The sequence below is a fragment of the Pogoniulus pusillus genome, chromosome 21, assembly GCF_015220805.1.
Source record: "Pogoniulus pusillus isolate bPogPus1 chromosome 21, bPogPus1.pri, whole genome shotgun sequence".
NCBI classification, from domain to species: domain Eukaryota; kingdom Metazoa; phylum Chordata; class Aves; order Piciformes; family Lybiidae; genus Pogoniulus; species Pogoniulus pusillus.
Genome location: NC_087284.1, coordinates 15392844 through 15414305, shown reverse-complemented (window position 1 = coordinate 15414305; position 21462 = coordinate 15392844). Strand labels below are relative to the sequence as shown.

The 21462-nt window shown below is 39.9% G+C and overlaps 1 protein-coding gene across 5 annotated transcripts in view; it reads right to left on the bottom strand.

Annotated features, from left to right (window-relative positions):
- Positions 1–1732: 1732 nt before the first annotated feature.
- Positions 1733–21462, bottom strand: part of CDKAL1 (CDK5 regulatory subunit associated protein 1 like 1) — a 435672-nt gene continuing 415942 nt past the window's right edge. For 3 of the 5 annotated variants that reach the window (XM_064161059.1, XM_064161062.1, XM_064161060.1), the window contains one exon: positions 1733–2016. In XM_064161059.1, the coding sequence (XP_064017129.1) occupies positions 1810–2016 (207 nt within the window). In that variant the 3' untranslated portion in view covers positions 1733–1809. Of the gene's footprint in view, positions 2017–11687; positions 12200–21462 lie in introns of those variants that run through there. The other 2 variants (XM_064161063.1, XM_064161065.1) reach the window with 2 other exon arrangements.

The window sequence follows — 21462 nt, the reverse complement described above, 5'->3', positions numbered from 1 at the left end:
CTTCATGGTAGCTAGCATGGGCTATGTTTTGAATTTGCAGAGGAGCTTTTGTTGTTGCTGAGTGGTGCTTACACAGAGCCAAGACCTTTTCTACTCCACATGCCACCACACCAGGCTGGTAGTGAACAAGCTGGGATGGCGCACAGAGAGGGCAGCTGATCCCAACTGATTAAAGGGTTATTCCAGACCATATGATGTAATGCTCAGCATATAAAGCTGAGGGAAGGAGAAGGAAGAGGCAGACATTTGGAATGATAGCATTAGTCTTCCCAAGTAACCGTCATATGTGATGGAGTCCAGCTTTCCTGGAGGTGGCTGAACACCTGCCTCCCGATGGGAAACGGTGAATGAATTCCTTGTTTTGCTTGTGTGCCCAGCTTCTGCTTTTAAAGCATTCTGATCTCAACCCATGAGTTTCTCATTTCTACCCTTTCAATCCTCTCCCCTACCCCACCAGGAAGGGGAGTGGTAGAACGAGCAAGTAGTTCAGCTGCCTACCAGAGTTAAAGCACAAGAGCCATGTATGCAGCTCATCTCTGTCTTTGTTGGGCACCACATAAACATCACAAAAAACTCCAACAGTTCCTGCTTTTAAGATGTAACAGACTTTGCAAGTGGAAGTTTGGATGAAGATCCAGAAAACTGACAAGGCATGAAATAGTGAAGAGTATCATGCAGTCAGCTGCTGGCAAAACTGGGCAGAGAGTCCGACGTGTGGCTGACCAGCACATTCTCAAGATGCGTGGTGATCCTGTCAGGATGAAAATGGCTTGATGAAAGTAATTAGAAATTTGCAGTGTTCAGAATGTAACCTTCCCACTAACAGAGCAATATCCTTATATAAGGCATGTTCCAATGCACAGCTAGAACAAGATTCACGTTTAGTTCTCTGAGCATCATTCTGTAATTTAGTATATACAATATACTATAATACAGAGATTGCATTCCACCTGTATTTTAACTCTACCACCAGATCCCCTTATTCAATGATAAAAACCAAATAACTTTAGAACAGTTTCTACGTAAAAAATAATTCCTGTTGCATCAACAAAGCCTAGTAACTCACTGTGATGCTGAGAGAGGCAAGATGGCAGGCAAAAAGACTTTCTAACATGGCAGCAAAATAAATAACAACAAATGACAAACTCCAGGGATGTATCAGTGTTTGATTCTAATATAAAAAGACATATATCACACGTCATCAAGCAAGTTCTTTAAGAAAGCTTTAAGTAGAAGGTTACCAACATCTCTCAGTGGAAAGATTTCTTATAAACTTTGTGATTTTCCTGCATGCAATTGTACCTGCTGCAGCAGTTAGTCAAACAGTAAGCAATGCAAACATTGCATTGCCTTAGAAAGAAGAAGAGGAAAAATACAACAAACTATTCAGCCAACCAAGGCAGGATTTTGGCAAGATAGGTCTCCCTAGAACTTACAACACTTTCTCCTATGAATGACAAGAAAGGCATAAAATGAGTTAAAAATATTGCCCAATCAATATTAGCTTTCTTACCAAAAAAAAAAAAAAAAAGAAAAAAAAGAAGAAAGAAAAAAAAGAAGAAAGAAAAAAAAGAAGAAAGAAAAAAAAAGAAGAAAGAAGAAAAAAAAGAAGAAAGAAAAAAAAGAAGAAAAAAAAAAAGAAGAAAGAAAAAAAATGAAAGGAAAAAAAGAAGAAAGAAAAAAAAGGAAGAAAGAAAAAAAAGAAGAAAGAAAAAAAAGAAGAAAGAAAAAAAAGAACTGTAGGTAAAAGTGTTTCCTCTGAAGACTTTAAACATCACTTTTACTGCTTTCATAAAAGCCTCATCCAGTTCACCACTCTGTTTTCATTACTCCGTAGTAAAACGTAACAAAAACGGCAAGCAGAGCCAGGCTGACAGACAGTATCTTCAGTCCATCCCCTTCTTGTTGCCATGGAAGCTGCAAAGTCAGCCATGAGCTGAGTGGTGTTTTCACTGAGGTCTGAGCAGAAGAGTTTGCTTTCCAGTTTGTGCCGTTCTGTGGCGCATGCCTGAACTCCTGTAAAGAAATGCACATATTAAGATCGAACCTGCGCTATGTATTTTGGATTGCACATACCAAATACAAATAAACCTCTTGATACTGAAGTTTAAATGAGTGGCCCTTTTCAAGACACAGAATTCAACCTGTGCTGCATCATCATCATCAGGTCATCCAGTTTCATGCAGAAGTCTTACTAATGCCATACAAAGTTAATCTTTTAATGAAATTAACTGCCAAATCAATGAAGCTGTTAGTTACAGACCCCAATCTCCAGACCTCAGTATCATCAAAGAGAACTGCCTCATGATCTTTTATTTATTCTGCTGTTGTCTCACTACTCTTCCATTTTTGGCTTCTTCAAATTAAATGTCTAACCAGTGACAAAGGGGACCAGAACACAAGAATCCTTTGCACAGCAGGGCTCCTCCAAAGTCAATCATCATCTCCTGGTGTGCCAGCTCAGTGGTGCTTGAAAATCCTCCCACAGGGCTTTTCCTTACCCCTGACCCTCAGGAGGCAGCTGTGCTAAAACACTCACCTTCTCATTCAGCATATTGAATCCGAGGTCCCTGCTGTGCCTGCCATTACCATTCTTTAACTGACTGCAAGCAGCCAGATCCCCCAGAGTATGAGGACTTTTAACAGCAGTACAAGTTACAGACGTTGAGTCACTATTTCAGTGGAAAAATCTAAGAGGAAAGACTAAGAAACTCTTGTTTAGTTCAGCATGCTGGCACTGTAGATACTCCATAGTAAAAACATCTTAAAGTTGTAATCTGATTACATTTACAAGAGGCATGAGTGGTAATTAAACTAAATTGTAATGATCTTGCATTTTAAGAGTCAATAATTCTGATCCCTTCTTCTTTCCTCCCTCTATTTCAATGATCTCTTAGAAATTCAACTGGAAACCAGAAAGATTTTTTTCAACTGGTTTAAAATTTGCCAGTTAAAAAGGGGGTTTGATTAATCAAATTCCCCCCACCTCCTTTCATATAAGACAAGTCAGGGACACAGAAAGTACTTCTCTTGACAATTCTGTATTTCCAAACAGCTGAAGTGAGGTCACAGGAAAATACAGACACCACAGACCTGACTCCTTCCCTTACCAAATATTTCTGGGCAATCTCTTCAGAACTATCAAAGCTCCAAGAAAGATAGCTGCCTATGAAAGTGTGGCAGCACATTTTAAACTGTCTGCCAACTACCTCCTGTGTTCCATTGCAGAAATCAGCTCTATTATAGAAAGAAAATAGCAATTAGTACTGCTTAGGTAAGTAAGCATCAAAGGGGAAATGATATCCTGGTGTAAGTGCTGTTCTAACATCTAAGGCACCGTTGATTTAGACCACAATTCACACAGGCAAAGGGCTACTGAATAAGTCACCTATGAAATGAGAATGACTTATTTGTACTGCCCCCAGAAGATCATCAACCAAGTAAACAGGAAACAGGTAGCAAAGTAGTTTTCTGTAGTGTAAGGTAAAATAACAACACTACTCCAGTATTTCAGGCTATATTGTGCAAAATATGTTAGCTTCATTTAAAAAAACCAAGCCAACCAAAAATGAAAAGTGCTTTGTATTGTATCAGTTGCAATCAAGTCCTAAGGCATCTGAAATGTTAGTAACTAACCATGGCTATTTTATCCTCCAAAATGAAAACTAATAAACCATCGCCTTGTAGAATAAACTGGAAACCACACAGCATAAAGGATTTTTCATAGATTAATTTAATTCTTTCTAGACATTTACAAAACCTTTCTTTTCTTTGCAGATCTGACAAATCTCTTCCAATGGAAGATGAGCAATGTACAGTCATGCCCCACTTTTACATCCATTGATAGCATGAGAACACTAATGCTAAGGTGATTTAAAAGAACGTGCAAGGCTGCAAAAATATCAGTGTAACCAAAGACTGCCTGCCTCACCAATTCCTGACTGAAAATATGGCTGACTACACCCAGACTCCTAACACCCTATTCAATATTTCTATACAACTTGGCTAGCAGTAAAGTGCTGACTACTTCGTTGCACAGGACTAGAGCCAGTACCTCATAAATTGCTTTGCAACTCTCTCCTCTACATTCTTATTTGTGCTCAGCTTCAGTTCCAGGTGGGGATTGGTCTCTCCTGCCAGACAACCAGCAACAGAACAAGGGGACACAGTCTCAAGTTGTGCCAGGGGAAGTATAGGCTGGATATTAGGAGGAAGTTCTTCCCAGAGAAAGTGATTGGCATTGGAATGGGCTGCCCAGGGAGGTGGTGGAGTCATCGACCCTGGAAGTGTTCAAGAAAAGACTGGATGGGGCACTTAGTGCCATGGTCTAGTTGATTGGCTAGGGCTGGGTGCTAGGTTGGACTGGATGATCTTGGAGGTCTCTTCCAATCTGTTTGTTTCTATGATTCTATCTTTCTCTGTGAGACTAGAGACAGCCAACAAAACACCCCAAATGCACATTACAACTTGTAAAAAGTTTCCCTTTTACTAACACTTAACCATGTTAGTGCTTCATGCACCCAATCATGCTTCTGTGCAGTAGCTTTCAGCAGTGATTTCACTAGCACTTCATTTTTGTTCTGCAGCTTTTCTGTTTTCCAACATACACCCAGATTGTCTCTCATCTTGTTGGTATAATTCTGATCATGAACAGTCTATACTGTTTCTCTGTTTGTTTTGCTTGGTTGCTGAATCATTTTCTTCAACCTCTGTTGCAACACATATGCATCAGGCAGTGCTGCATACTGCAGTAGGAGAGAACGTAAGCAGAGATTTTAGCAAGGCTTTCAAATTTCTGGTAGTAGGGAACACCACTGGCTCCATGGCCAGCTGTCTCAGCAACATGCCAGTTGAGTAAGCCATGCTGGAGAGTTGTGAGGCCCAATTTCTTCCTTACTTTGTCAGATTTCCCATAAATTAGACAATCATACTCATACACTAAACCTGTTTTTTGTTATCTCTCTGTAGATGAGGTTTTATCTTTACCGTGTTTTACTGATATGGAGACTTAACTGGGCTGGAAGCATGATTATCACAATTTCACTATACTTTTGTTTTCTTTCTGTTTTCTGTATCTATTTCTATTAGTAGTTACATTTTCAGAACACATCAAAACTTTCAAATGTTCACAGTATCTCAGATAATATAAAAGACTGTCAAACAATTTAGGCTAAGGGTTTTTCTTTCAATAGATGCTTGCATGAACTACTACTCTTACTACCTTACCAACCTGAATTCTTTATAAATTTTCTCATGGATTAAACTGTTCCCACACAGACAAAAAGATTCAGTTTGTAAACCAGAATGACCCATTGAGATGTTCTTAACATCTTGTCATTTAGAACATTACTGCATTTCTGTTTGACAATGTATCTCTTCAGATGACCCTGATAAATACTTTCAAGAACAGTAAGTAATATGCTCATCTGACCCACGTTTTCTAGGAACCCTTCTTTAATTTGCTCTGAAATCCTGCCCTGCACCACTGGCGGATGGCTAATGCCACTGGTGGATGGCTAATGCCACTGGCTCCCTTGAAATGTTCTGTCATTATTGTTACAGAAGATACAAAAAGGGTACATCTGGTTCCCTGCAGCTGAAAGGCTCCTTCAGAAAATGGGAGTCTTTTGTCCCCCCTGCAATTCGTACAACAGCTTTTAAAAACAAGATAATCTCTCAGAGACACCTGCAGGTAGATGCCTCTCCCAGAGAGGCTGTAGTGCAGCTCTGTGAGACACAGCACAGAACTCTCAGTGGGAAGGGGTCTGCTAAGCTGGTCACTCTCTTAAGCCTGAGTGGCTCTCTCTGCAGCCTAGACAACAGTGAAGTGCCTGTCTAGAATATAACCAGCTCTTCCTAACATAAAAGTATTGCATTATCAGCTGTGCCAGCAAAAAACACTCTGGGGATATTTTGTTCGTTTGGGTGTTTTTTTGTTTGCTTATTTTTTGTTTGGTTTGAGTTGGTTGGGTTTTTGTTGTTGTTGTTTATTTGATTGTTGTTGTTTGAGGTGGGGGCAAAAGTCCTTCTCTAGGCTCCATTTGAGGAACTAGTTTTCAGGTAAGGTGTCATAGAATCACAGAATTAACCAGGTTGGAAAAGACCTTTGAGATCCTCCAGTCCAACCTATCACCTAACACCTTCTAATTAACTAAACCATGGCACTAAGTGCCTCGTCCAGGCTCCTCTTAAACAGCTCCAAGGATGGTGACTCCACTACCTCTCTGGACAGCCCACTCCAATGGGCAATCACTCCTTCTGTGAAGAACTTCCTCCTAACATCCAGCCCAAACCTGCCCTGGCACAGTTATATATCACACAGTAGCTATTATATATGTTCTTGTCCCTACAGCTTTCCATATACTGTGCCTTGAAGAACTCTCTAAGACACCTACCTTCAGAAAAGATCTTTCATATTTTATAGGGAGGGGAGTTCTCCACAGGAAAAAAAAAAACAAACATGTTTAGTAGAGCTCTTTTGTGCACATCTGATGTAAGAAACCGGGGTGGAGGCAAAGATCTCATTTGTTGAATTAGCAGGTCACTCTGTGCTCACTTTAGAGAAGTATTAATTCTTAAAGGCTCTGATTTGTACCTCTAGACAAAACATCTGCAGTGCATTAGCTTTTCAAGGAAATTTTCAAGGCATTTCTGTAATAGAGTTTATGCAACTGGTGATATTTACTACACATAATCACTACTCAGAGTCTGACAGTTTACCAAGCTGAGCTTAGGATTCACACTTCTGTACCTGTAGGAGCTCAGATACATGAAGTTGCCAGGAAGATAAGTTTATACCAATTTAATTTTGATGGGCCACAAAATTATTTGGTAGATTTGTTGTTAGGAAGGAGCACTGCTCTCACTAAAAAAGACCACAACGAAGGAAAAGGTACACTGAGATGGAAGCTTACATACTATCAATCAGAATGGGAGAAGGCAGGGAAATTATCAAGCTGAAATGCAAGGACACATACTTTGAGCTAAGCATCCTGTATTTCCACGGAGGCAGCCTTTCATCTTGTTTTGGCAGCCACAAAGTAAACATAAGACTTTGCTAATAAGGTATAATATAAATTATTAAACCATCTAGTGTATGATCAAATGCATTTCAGATTATTTTTTTGAATAATTCTGTCTTGACGACTGCCAAGAGTAATATATGTTGTGTACTCTTGCACAGATCCATTGATTGCTGTCTTTCTGAAGCTCCAGGCCCAGACTTAAAATGCTGTGCATGAAATAAATATATAATCACATCAAAACCTAAGCTTTGGCATCTGTCGATCACAGCCTAGCTTTTTGTAAGATCTCACTTCTTGTTAGTCAACAAAGACATGAGAGCAACTCTTTAGCTCTGAGCTGAGGTTTTAATAGATGCAAAACATTTCTTACATGCAAATCTCTTTTATGGCTCAGGGGCACTGTTAGAGCTTGAAGTGTTAGCTAACTGCAGCGAGAAACTACTTGACTGAGCGTATCTCAAGATAAATTAGACTTCTGATTTTTTTTTTAGCCCAACCAAGTACATCTTACACATTTGTGCTACTGGGTTTAAAAAGATGGGCTTTTCTATAGCCACGCCAAAACAAGGCTGTGGGACAAATTAAAAGAAAACATGTTAAAATATGCATTACATAGCCTACTGTGCTGTTTGAAACTCGGGGCTATTACACTTTGGAGGCATTTTTCAGATTGAAAACCCAAACAGTTACTGAAGGTCACATAGATTACACAGCCAAAAAATATGTAAATTCAGATGTTACTGAAGAGTTCCGGAAGACACGTTTAATTCTGTGGGTATTAAGAGAGCTCCTTTGATTTATTGCTTATGGAATTCCACCAGCCTCCTGTAAATGTGGAATGATGAGCTTAAATCAGAAAGTAAATGGCACACAAAAGTGTTTTTTTGTAATGGAGTTAACACTGCAACTCCCATAAGAGGCATCCCTGCCACCGTGTGTTCCAATGAATGCACGCTGCTGTGTTGTTAAGAGAAAGCACTGTACAAGCATGACTGTTTCAGATGTTATCAGCTGTATGCCATTCCTAGCACTTCACTGATTCCACATGCACATGGAGTTTACTTATTTTCAGAAATAGGAAAGCTTGAAAAAAATAAGGCAGCCAGGCACTTGTGCAAAAGAATTTCATATTGCTTCTTATTTTGTGTGTATATACACATGTTTCTGTATGTGTGTGTGATGTGTGACTGACTGCTTTCATACAACAGTGAAAGGACAGAACTGAAGGATAAATACAGATATATTATTAATTTATCAGTAAATGGTCAGAGCCTGAGCAGTAACTAGTGTTTTCTTAAATCTGCTACTACCAAATCTGTAGTTCTACTATAACTGAAGTTATAGTAAGAAAATAATCAAACCATCTTGCAAATAGCTGCAGTCACTAAAATTGCCCTACCGTCTGCCATAGCATCCTAGGACAACTCAGAGTGCATCTTGTCCATCCTCCTGCTTAAAGAGCATCAGGTTATGGTCTAGGATGAAGACTGCACAGCCTTTCTGGGCCTTTGTTCCAGTGGTTGACCATTTTCATGGGGAAAAATGTTTCTTTTAATATCCAATCTGAACATCTCACTTCAATTTAATGCCACTGACTTTTGTCCACCCACGTGTATCACTGGAAAGCACTTGGCTTAGTCTTCTCAATAACCTCCCTACAGGAAGGTTTCAGTTAGGGTCTCCTTCTCCAGGCTTAGACAAGCCTGGTCACTCAGCATCTCCTCACAGGCTAAGTGCTCCTGCCCCTGAACATCTGAATTGCTCCAGTTATCAGTTTTTAATTAATATCAAGATCACTGAATGACCAATCAAGTCAGGCCAGCAATACTCCTAGCAGCTGGGCCATGGCCAAATACAAACACAAAACACATTTAATAATGGAAGGACACAGAGACTGATCGACCTTAATCTCAGATGCATCAGATCTTGACAGTTACTTCCAGGTTTGTCATCCCTTAGGGAGAACATCTTTACATCTTTAACTACAGTCTACTCTGGCTGGCATAGCAAGTTCCCATAATCTTCCTTCTTTCCCAGTAATGCTTGCAGGATCTGTCTGACTCCTTTGGCCAGTATAGAAAGAACATATTTTCCATTACTCAGCTACAGCTCACCTCAATTACAGGTACAATCTCCTCTTAATAAACAAAAGATGAGATGCCAATAGGAACACAAATTTGTAATGGCTTTCTCTCTGTGTCACACAGACCCACCTCTGGAACTTCCTCCTCCTCTAACATTAATCTGAAATTCCTGTGCAAAAATATAAAATAAATCAATTCTCTCTAAGTTAGTGTACTTGAACTTCTCCTTGTTACTGTAAGGCTCCACTGGTATTTTTCTTGGCAAACAACGCCCTGTTCTCTTCCATGTTCTTACCCTAAGGGTAGGCCCTTTGCTATCTCCTTTTTCCTTTCTCAAACAGACTTCAAGGATTATTCCTTCAATGAGCCCTCCAAATTCATACTGCAGTTAAAAGCTAGACAGAAGGCTGAGTAACTGGGATTTATTAAATTGATTCCTTTTCGATGTACACTTGGAGGAGTGAAACAACCAAAAAGATTAACTTATAAATGAAACCAAAAATAGAGAAACAACCAACCAAGAAAACACAAGCCAAAACCACTGCCAAAATGTCATGAAAATCTTCTTGTACTGCTTTCCTTAATACTCACTTGTTTTAGCCTGTTTCTTTGTATTTATCTATAAATGCTTCTAGCCAGGAGCTGATCTGGTTTTTAACATGCTTGTATTTTACGCTGCTATTAAACTTAGTGACTCAATATCCTACCAGTATACAAATATTGCATTGCTAAAATGAGCTGTCATTCAAGGTCAGAAACAATATGTTAAAAAGTCAGTGTGATGTCTGGATTCTTAGCTCTTTTTTTTTTCCCCTTGGTGATAAGGTGTGTGGGGTGTCAATCACTCTGTCAGGAACAAGTGATGTGCAAGCCATCATCTTTCCAGGCTGCACTTAGAACCACAAGAGAGCTGAAAAATCTTTTAAGAGGAAAAAGTTTGCGATGCAAAAATCAAAGCTGTCCAAGCAATGACATGACATGAAGGATAAACCTAGCACAGCACAATGTGGACAAGCTCAGGATGGGGATCTGTCACTATTTATTTCCCTGTGCATAGCATAGTTTTATGAAGGAGATGGCAGGTGCTTGCTCTGGGCACTTATCTCGTAATTAGTTGGCTAACAAACAAATCTGTTTCCTAGACATCACCAACACAGGCTTTGTGGCTCTGAAAACACATTACAGTGCATTACAGGTTAAAGTAGATACCACTTTTCAGTATATCTACCACAGCTTGTCTTAGTAGACATCATTCCACAGGACTGCAGCTTACTACTTCATTAAAAGATCATAGAAATTTCTTCATTGCTGTTTTCATCTTGTTTTGTTTTCAAAAATAAGCATTTTAAATGTGTGTTTACAATGCAATAATTTCCCCAGTTTGTTTTGTTGGATGATCAAAGAATGGCAAAGAACAGGCAGTATGGGAACATTCAAAGATTATGAAAAGAAATATAGATTTTTTTTCATTTTAGTTTTGGTTTGGGTTTTTTTTTTAAGAGCACAAACCTTCAGAGACCATCACCTTTTTGCTTTGCTTTTAAATCTAGAAATAACAATGACAACTGCATGGAGGTCAACAGTAGCTACAGGCAAGGACACAAAAGGTTTCCCTCAGAAAGAGTACCTCAGTAAAATGAATAGCTAGATCTGAAAATGTGTGTTCATGCCAAAAGAACCACCAATATAACTGAGTGTTATTCACCTAACAACAGTGAAATGAGCAATATTGCTTTTACTTGGAAACAAACTCTGAGTAGATATTAAAAGAGAATCTTTAAAAGGAATTCTATATTCCCAAATGGTAGAAAGCATGAAATACTAAAGCTTTTCGAGCTGTTGTTATTTGCAAAGAACATTGTGATAAATACCCAAGAAACATCTCAAGGGACACTCTTTCTCAAAATCAGGAAAAGCCTTTAATGACCTCTCATGTGGAGCAAAGCTGAATTGTCCAGTTCTGGGCCCCTTAATTCAAGAGAGATATTGAGATGCTGGAATATGCCCAGAGAAGGGCGACAAAGCTGGTGAAAGGCCACAAACCCTATGAGGAGAGGCTGAGGGAGCTGGGGTTGTTTAGCCTGGAGAAGAGGAGGCTCAGGGGGGACCTTATTGCTGTCTACAACTATCTGAAGGGAGGTTGTAGCCAGGTGGGGGTTGGTCTCTTCTGCCAGACAACCAGCAACAGAACAAGGGGACAGTCTCAAGTTGTGTCAGGGGAGATATAGGCTGGATGTTAGGAGGAAGTTCTTCCCAGAGAGAGTGATTGGCATTGGAATGGGCTGCCCAGGGAGGTGGTGGAGGTCTCAAGAAAAGATTGAATGAGGCACTTAGTGCCATGGTCTAGTTGAGTGGCTAGGGCTGGGTGCTAGGTTGGACTGGATGATCTTGGAGGTCTCTTCCAACCTGGTTGATTCTATTATTCTATGATTAAACTGATTATTCACAAGGTTCAGAACTGCCCATTTTTGGCCTATTGAGCTTACCACGACAGGTCCTTCTTAGATTTCAAACTCCTGGATAATAAACACGGTATAAAATGAGCATTTTTAATATTTGGGAATGATACCAATGGGATCTATATGCCTTTCTCATTTTACAGGTAGAGAAACAAGGAAGATGCAAGTGTATCCAGCACCATAATATGAGCCAGCAATCAGGTCTCTACAACTACTGTCTCATATCCTAGTTGTCACCAGACTCTAAAACCTTCTATCTGGCAAATTTAAGTCTGAAATACATTTTCTTAAAGCTAGGTGTTACAGTTTAGGACTCATGCCCTAGCCTACTGTCTTAATTATAAATAAGAATAGGGCTTTTTTTCCCCAGGGAATTCCAGTCTAAAGGATTTTAGGACTAGACTTAGAATAATAGTAAGATAAGTTTATCTAATTCCATTGGCCTGCTGAATATCTTATATTTTGCAGTACAAGCTTGCTCTGCCTCTCTCTCTGCTGCTTCTTGCTTGCAGTTTGCCTCTCTGTGACCTTGTTTGCTGCCTGGTTGTCTTCTTGTTTCAACTGTTGAAGGCAGAGGGGGGAGAGGCAGCAGGCTGGCTGTGTTCAGCCTCTCTGGGCTTTGTGTCTAGGGCTGGGGAGAGCATGAGGTGAAATAATGCACAAGGAAGTACTGCATTGTTATTGAACTGTAAACAATATGTAAATATACCTTATACATGTTTATTGCTTTTTATACTTCTACATTTAGTCCATATTTGTAAATATAATTTAACTCTCAAATTTCTGATTAAATGTGGTAAATTTACTCAGGAGGGTAAATTTCCAATTTGTTGGGGTGCAAACCCAACCCACACCACTAGGTAATGCCTTAACACGTAGTCTCCTGTCAACTCCTCTTACATTCAATTTCACAGACTTCTCTGCCTGGTATTAAACACCTCCAGTTCCTGAGGCTGTAGATGCTCACTAAGCACAGTCAGAGTTGGAGCTTGGCAAAAAGAAGCATTTCTTGTGAGGCTGACATTCAGCAGTTAATAGAACTTGACTAACTTTGTGTGTTCAGTGATAATAGAAAGGTTTTATTTTCATATTGTCATGGCCTCTGTCCTTTGAGTAGCTTTACTGGTTTTAGAAGGTCTCCCACAGTGCCAGTTAGCATACTTTGGAGCACCTGAGGGAGTGTCTGGAAATCTGAGTCTCCCTTTTTAATTTCACACTCAGCCAAGTTCAGCTGCAGTTAATGGAGGACTCTCTCATGAAGACATCAAACATGGTTACTCCTTTTCGACTGGCAAGTCTAACTGCCCCAGCACAATCTCTGCAGCTCCAGCCTTTACAAATGATTCATCAGCCCTCCTCCACAACAGAGATTGCATGAAAAAATCCTTTCTTGGCTTGCTGTATATTTTATGCTAGATAATCATGATAGCACCTTGGCACTCTAAGACATCAAAGAAGAGTAAGTATCCAGACTACAGGCTGTAACAAATATCTGCCTTCAGAAGAGCATTTGTATCATTCAGAGGGTGGTCTGACTAGACAGTCAAGAGCTTCTCTGTTTGTAGAGGACTGAAGTGCCTAAGCACAAACTTGTGCTGTCAGGCTCAAATACCGGCAATGTGCACCTCAGTTCAAAGCCTCCAATGAATCCACTGCACCTCAGTCTTCTACTCAGGTTTCACATGGTGTGCTCTATCAGATTGTACTGGATAATTCCTAGGATTAGCTCATCAGTTCCTCTGGAATTAACCCAGAAGTACTAATTTCCCCTTTTTATTTGAGACTTTGTACTCTGGAATTAGTTTCTCTTCAATGCTGTCCAAACAGTGCTGCAATTTCATAGAATCATAGAATCAGTCAGGGTTGGAAGGGACCACAAGGATCATCTAGTTCCAATCCCCCTGCCATGGGCAGGGACACCCTACCCTAGATCAGGCTGGCCACAGCCTCATCCAGCCTGGCCTCAAACACCTCCAGTGATGGGGCCTCAACCACCTCCCTGGGCAGCCCATTCCAGCCTCTCACCACTCTCATGCTCAACAACTTCCTCCTCACATCCAGCCTGAACCTACCCATTTCCAGCTTCACTCCATTCCCCCTAGTCCTGTCACTCCCTGGTAGCCTAAAAAGTCCCTCCCCAGCTTTTCCTAGGCCTCCTTCAGATACTGGAAGGCCACAAGAAGGTCATCGCAGAACCTCCTCTTCTCCAGACTGAACAGCCCCAACTCTTTCAGTCTGTCCTCATAGCAGAGCTGCTCCAGCACTCTGATCACCATCGTGGCCCTTCTCTGGACATGCTCCAGCACATCCACGTCCTTCTTGTAATGGGGGCTCCAGATGCAGTACTCCCGAGCAGAGCAGAGGGGGAGAATCACCTCCCTGGCCCTGCTGGCCACACTTCTCCTGATGCAGTCCAGGCTCTGGTTGGTTTCTGGGCTGCAAGTGCACACTGCTGGCTCATGTTGAGCTTTTGTCCACCAGCACCCCAAGTCCCTCTCCTCAGGGCTGCTCTCCAGCCAGTCACTGCCTAGTCTGAACACATCCTACAAAATGTGAGTAATTTTAAAATATCTAGTTCCAAGCATTTCAGCTTGACCACAATCAAATTTGTTCACTAGGCTAACCTTCTAGCAGACACTTGGAACATTTGCCTCATTTTCATCTGTGAAATGGGAAGACAAAAGCTGCATTTCAGGAGACAATCTGAACTCATTACTGTTTCCGAAGTGCTCAGAAACTTAGCTATGGGGTCATAGGAAAGGTTGGAAATAAATCAGTAACTCCCTTGAGAGTAAGGTTTAAAAAGCATGCAGCAAATAACACTGCTATTAGACAATAAACAATGCAAAGGAAAAATACCCAACAATAGTTTACTAAATGAATAGTCTCAGCTCTGTGCACAGAAGGAAACAATTTTGTATGTGTACATGTGTGAGAATAGTGCAGAAGCATTGATTAAAGGCTGAAACATAATAGAGTTGGCATTTAAAGGAGAAAGAGGAACCGAAACTCTAGAATTTCCTTAGTTCAGAGTATTCCACTTTGCACCCCAAATAACCTCTGCACACATGTACATGAGAAAGATTCTTAGCTCCTTGTTATTGCATATTATAGGTCATTGCACTGCTACACTTTACTTAGAAAGCAATATTGGTCTGTTGAACACAGCCCATAATATTTTAATACAGCTTTAATACAGCACAGTCTCAAGTTGTGCCGGGGTAGGTCTAGGCTGGATGTTAGGAGGAAGTTGTTGGCAGAGAGAGTGATTGGCATTGGAATGGGCTGCCCAGGGAGGTGGTGGAGTCACCGTCCCTGGAGGTGTTCAAGAAAAGACTGGATGAGGCACTTAGTGCCATGGTCTAGTTGACTGGATAGGGCTGGGTGCTAGGTTGGACTGGATGATCTTGGAGGTCTCTTCCAACCTGGTTGATTCTATGATTCCAACTTTCTTCTGTGTTTTGTTGCTGCTTTTGTCTCTCAGTGAACACAACTACTCACTGCATGAGCAAATGGTGCCTGTGATTCCATTTCATTACCTCTGCCCATCCTAGTAGCTTTTGAGCCTACTCACTCACTTCAACAATGGGACGTGCAACCCATCAAGTTTCATGTCAAAGTAGTAGGAAAAAGAGAGACTTAAATCAGTGCTCCCATGGAGGGAAAGGCCAAAGTTTGGCCTCAACAATCTGTTTTTTGCTATCACCCTGCTCACCATCTGTATTGCTTGGACACCAAGTCACATGCAACAGTGGCATAAACCACCTACAACGCACTTTTCATCACAGAGCAATCAGATATGACAAGGAAGACGTGGAGAGGAAGCTGTGGAAATATGGAAGGAACCCAAAGCACAGAAAGCCAGGCTTTGTCAGCTGGACACTCAGCTGTTCATGCTCTAACTCTGAATGCAGCTTTCTTGTAAAAAGACTAGCACTGTAAAATCATTTTTCTTGATATAAATGTGGTCATAAGCCCCAAAGCTTTGTGCTACTTCATAGCACTTCAAAATTAAATGCAAAATCAGGCAAAAAGTGGATAAAATGCCAGTAGGAAAAGGAAAGGAGAAGGTATTGCATAGCATACAGAACAGTGTTGCAACAAACTAGCTTGCTTCTTATTATGGAGTTTCTGCACTTGTCACTTCTCCGAACCTTGTCGTGGCCAAGGGATCTACCTGACTGGATGCTACCAGCACGCAGCAATGCAGGATATGAGCATTATTTCACATAGCAAGCTGTTGCAAAGATATTTCAATGCAGGATATGAGCATTATTTCACATAGCAAGCTGTTGCAAAGATATTTCAATGCAGGATATGAGAATTATTTCACATAGCAAGCTGTTGCAAAGGTATTTCTTTTACTTCTCAGATTTGCCATCTTAGGTCTAACTTAAAATGTTCTATCAAACTTCTTATCAGTAGTTATAGGACCTTTCTAAGTGAAGTAAAGGTCTCCCTCTTAGGACAGCCTGACACTCTTTGAAAGGGATTTCACTCACCCTTACTTTAATGAAATCCATAAAATCTTTCCTAAAATTAAATCCCAGCAGAATATACTGCATTCTGAAAATGAAAGCCTGGAGAAGAGAAAGAGACCTAATAAGTGATCTTCCAGTACCTGAAGGGGGCCTACAAGAAGGATGGACAGACTGTTTAAAAGGTCTGTTGTGAAAGGGTGAGGAGCAATGGTTTCAAATGAGACAGAAGTAGATTTAGGTTGGATGCTAGGAACAAGTTCTATGCCATGAGAATGGTGGAACACTGGAACAGGTTACCCAGGGAGGTGGTTGAGGCCCCATCCCTGGAGATATTCAAGGTGAGGTGTGACAGGGATCTTGAGGATGTCCCTGCTTACTGCAGAGGTGGTTGGACTAGATGACTTTTAGCAGTCCCTTCCAACCCAACCCGTTCTATGGTTCTATGAAAACCTGAGGTAAACGCAGACAAAACAGAAGGTGACCTAAAAATGGCAATTGTATACTAGGTGGGTGAGAAATGCAAGCCCACAGAATGGTAACTGTGGGGAAGATTAACCCAGTCTTTAACAAATTAATGGCCCTGGACTTTGCTTTATGTCTCCATATGAAAGCTTAACAGGAGTGTAATAGTTGTTTGGGTTTTTTTTCAATCACACAAGACACTCTCCCAAGTATAACTCTAATTCATTCCTTTCCAACTATTAAAAGCTACACATCTGGCTTTCCCCTGTGGTTCTCTGACAAAATCTGATTGTGCTACAGAATTTTAAGTAGTCCTTACTGAAAAAATAATTAACTAATGTTTCTTTGGATAGAGATGCATGTCGAATAGATGAAAGAGGAAAAGAATCCCTGTCATTCTAAACACTATTGCCATTATTTTAACAAATTAAAGTTCTTGTATTTTGGAAAAAAAAAAAAGGAAAACCAAACAAAAAACTGTGTCAGAAATGGATCTTCACAGCCATTCTTTTTGTATGATAATTGTGTTATCTGCACTTATCAGAGATTTTGTATGTGAGAACTACAAAATAGTTTCCATACGGATAAGATAAAGCACAGTCAGACTGACTGAAATGACTTACAGCCACATATGAATTCATGTCAAAACAAGCAGGAGAAAAAAAAGAAAAAGGGGGAAAAAAAAAATCTTCTAATACTGATTACAAGACCCTTCCTTGAGCACCAGAAATCCATCTGCTCAGGATTATGCATAGGTAGTTTTTGTAGCTATGTGATGTTTTGACAAAGAGAGCTTAAATGTACTGCCTACATATCTTTGGTCCACAAAAATTTCCAAGCCACTCCAATCCAAATATAGAGCATTTCTTCAAGTTCTGCCTCTGTGTGTGTATACACACATACATATATATATATATATGTGAAGAAGAATCCATCAGTTTGAAAGCTAAAACATTTAGGGAATGATTTTCTCATAGAATATTGTTTCAAGGACACCATGCTTATAACTGAGACCACAGAAAAAGAACATTAATTTCCATGTGATGCTTGCTTTTCATTTTGCATTTGACATCTGGCTCTCCAGCCAGTCAAGATTCATTCTTTTCACTGTTCATCAATCACACAGCCATCTCATGCTGTATAATGTGCTGTATATGCTTTTTGAGAAGCTGCATCAGTCTGCTGAGAGCCTTCCGCCACCATGCCTTGCCAATCATGCAACCAGACAGAAATTCGCCACGTGATTAATAGCTACTTGCTCTCCTTCTCCACACATCACATAGGCTCCAGTATGCATAAACCTTATCTGGTAGCCACTGAGAAAGAGAATACTGGATACTGTCTAGTGAGACAGGCTGTCCCAAACCAGAGGCTGGCCATTTCTCTACAGTATAGTTAACAACACGCTCATGCACTTCTGAAGAGGCTTTGTTAGCAGGTCCAAATCCCACAACAGAGTGTTTCCTCTGCTAAGGCCAGATAAAAAGAGAAAATGAAATGTGCTATAAAGACATTGATAGCACAGCAACATCAACGTTCACTACACAGTTTATTGACTTATTTCTTGGTTTCTGCCTCAATGTAACTATTTTCTTACGGAGTGCTGAGCTATGTAGGTCAAGCATGGTCTACCTTTGGACCCTTAATTATTCTGAGTGACTGTCATCACCAAAACCAACCAAAAATAGAAACCTCTTTTAAACAACTGTTTATTATTGAATTATTTTTAAAATTTATCTTTATTTTACAAATGATTTGTCAGCCCTTCTCTACAACAGAGAATACAGGAGAAAAATGCCTACTAGTTTTTCATATCTTGATGGCTTAAGATTACCACGTAGTGCAGCTTTGATTTGAATTTTACACTGGAATATCTGAATTAAAAATGACTTCATGCCACTGCTTGTGACCTCATGTGATGGTTTGGGTGTTCCCTGCTCCCCACACTTTGGAAATCACCCAGACTAGACTCAGCTGGCTGTGGAAATATGAATGAAGCTTATATTTACAGCTAGCACAATACACAAGCAGATATTTACAGTATATACAGTTATAGACAGAAATAGACAAGGTAAAAGGTAATACAGAAACACAGCAGCCCTCCCAGAAACCTGAGTCCCCAGGAGGGACTCCCAACTGCCCTTTCACCTTCTCCCACCCCTCTCTACCTTACCCCAGTCCCAAGGAAGAATGGAGGTTTGGCCAGGGGGTTAGGAAGCAAAGTGGATTAATCAGAAACGGCAGAGAGGCTAGACAGAGAAATGCAGCTCAGCCAGTTCCCCTGGAAGAAGTGCAACTCCCTTATCTACGTTTGAATTCTTGTTCTGACACATCTCAGCAAGCCTATGAGTGAACTGGACATCAGCACTGTTATCTAATCCTTCTCACCAAAACATTCTAGCTAGCTTCAAACCAGCACACCTCAACAATTAAAAGCTAAAGCACCACTGAAGCATGCGTTCATTTTCCTCACCATAATTCCAAAGTCTCAGCTTTTCACAGTGTTTAGGATGGAAGAAACATGCCCTATTTTTTCCAAAATAATTTTATTATCATACCAAATCTGGGTTGTGGTCTTGCTTCTACTAAAAGACATAAAATTAAAGATGCTGAAATTTTAACATCCTGCTGGCTTGAGTTTCAAACATAGGCAAACTGTGCTTGAAACCCTCTGACTCTTTCAGAACCTCAAAACATGAACTGTTTCTGATGCATATTTGTGAATCTACTTGCAGCAGACTCTCAGTGAAAATTATGAACAAGCTTTGGTCTGGTGAAAGAGGAATGCAAAATGACTAAAGACCAGGCAAACAGGTGGAGTCCTAATTTTACTCCAGTAGGACTGTATATGGGACTTGGACTACCTGGACCACCATAACCTCTGACTGTATCTTTCAGTATAATATTGCTCCTTCCCAGTGCTGCATCAGACAATTACATCAAGCTCAGCTGTAGTTTCTGGATTTTAGCTAGCATAAGTGACTCAGCCTGACACTGGAATAAGTCACTAGGAAATCTTTCTGCATCTTTAAGAAGGATTCTAGCATCTGAAGTAACAAATGAGGGGTGGGGGAATCCTTTAAGTGATTTAAATACACAATGGAAAATAGTGAGAGGAAGGTAATCAAGATTGGTGTAATGTATGGTAACCGCAGGTAAAGCTGACTTTGAACAGCTTTAATGAAGTGCTTAAATAATTAGTTACTTTTCTAAACGTTTCTTTTACTTAATGGTGTTTGATAAAGGCCACAAGAACAGCTAGCTTTGGGACTTGTTACAAATAAGAACTTAACTTATAGTTAAATAAATATAAGTCAGGTCTTATGAAAACCTTCAATGTATTAAGTAGGCAACGAGCCAAGGTTCTTAGAGGCAGATCACAAACTTTTAAAACAACTACTCTTCTTGTGGTTTAAGAGGACTCCTTAAAAAAGTCTTTGATTGGGGGAGAGACTGTAGCAGGAGGGCAAGGGTTTATTTCTGTTGTTTGGTCCAGTAAATCTCCAACTACATGCTTTAGGGGCTAATGGCGTGATCAAGACTTTGATCTGCTTACGTGACAAAGGATCTAGAGTGAATTTTAAACTTGATATGGAATACAGCCTGTGTAAACAGAAAGTTACTGTCTGAAGCCTTTCAATAAGCGTAAGTTTACTAAGCCTGCTTACATGCTACAACTTTCTGTGGACTGCCTGTCTTGAAGGATCATTCTAATATATTCAGCACAGTCACAGTAAGTCTTCGGTATCTTAGTGTCATTACAAGAACATCTTTAGTGGACTAAATTTAAGGCTCTGAATTTCACATCCACCTCACTGAAGTATGGTATTTGACTATGTTAAGACATTCTTTTTTCCAATATAACCACCTTTAAGATATTTGTTCTCCAACGTAGCCACCAAACAGCTCATCCTTATTACTCAATTGTAATTTAATTTCAATTAAAGATACAATCACTGCAAATTTGCTCTTGAAATTTTATACATAGGCATTCCCATACAAAAACTTTAATACTTATGAAAGCCTTAAACATTTGTTTCCTTCTCCTGCTTAAAAGCCTTTTCCTGCTTTTCTTTACCTTATTACCCTTGACACCACAAAAGGTCTCTGATCTACTGTTACTAACATACATGTTAAAAACACAAATGTAAATTGCTACAACCAAATATTATCAAAGTCTGAGTGGGAAGCCATGAATATGAATAGATCTTGGTATTCTGCTGTGACTCACAATTAATCCTAATATTGCTGGATCAGTTCAACACTGTTTAAATAGATTTGTCAGCACTAAAAAAAATGTTACTTTCAAAATTCTTATGGTAGTGAATTCTCATCATAAAGACAATCATCAAGGATGATTTCTAGACTACTACAAAGCCATTACTCTACTTAGAATCTGATAAAAACTTTGGAACATACTAAAGGATACAGAACACTAATTTGCCTTTAACAGGCTTTCCTAATTCCTTTGAAATGAGCAATACTTTCAAAATAGTTTCAAATTAAAAAATGGGTTAATCTCATGACTGTAATTTCAATTTGCCTTCAAAACAATCTCAAAGCTAATGAACTCTCTTACTTTAATGGTTTTGGTAGTAATTATATTTCTAAGAGACAGAAACTTAACATTCCAATACTTTGTGTAAAATCAAATCTCTATAGACCTCAAATTTGGTGATGGGGAAAGCTCTCTCACCCTTCTAAACCTCTATTTCCTCTCATGAGCTTCTTGTGCTTTTTCCATGATGTCCCACTTAAGTATTCCTGTAAAAAGACTGCTGCAATTACATCTCTGATAGATGAGGAACAGGTAGAAAAAAATCACCCACCCAAGATATTAATACCTCATGCCTATGCCTGTGTGTTTGCTTGCACGGAAAGGAGAGAGAAGGAAACAATGAAGAGAGCAATACTGTCTGTGTGATCTTTTTTGTGATCTGAAGAGAAGTAA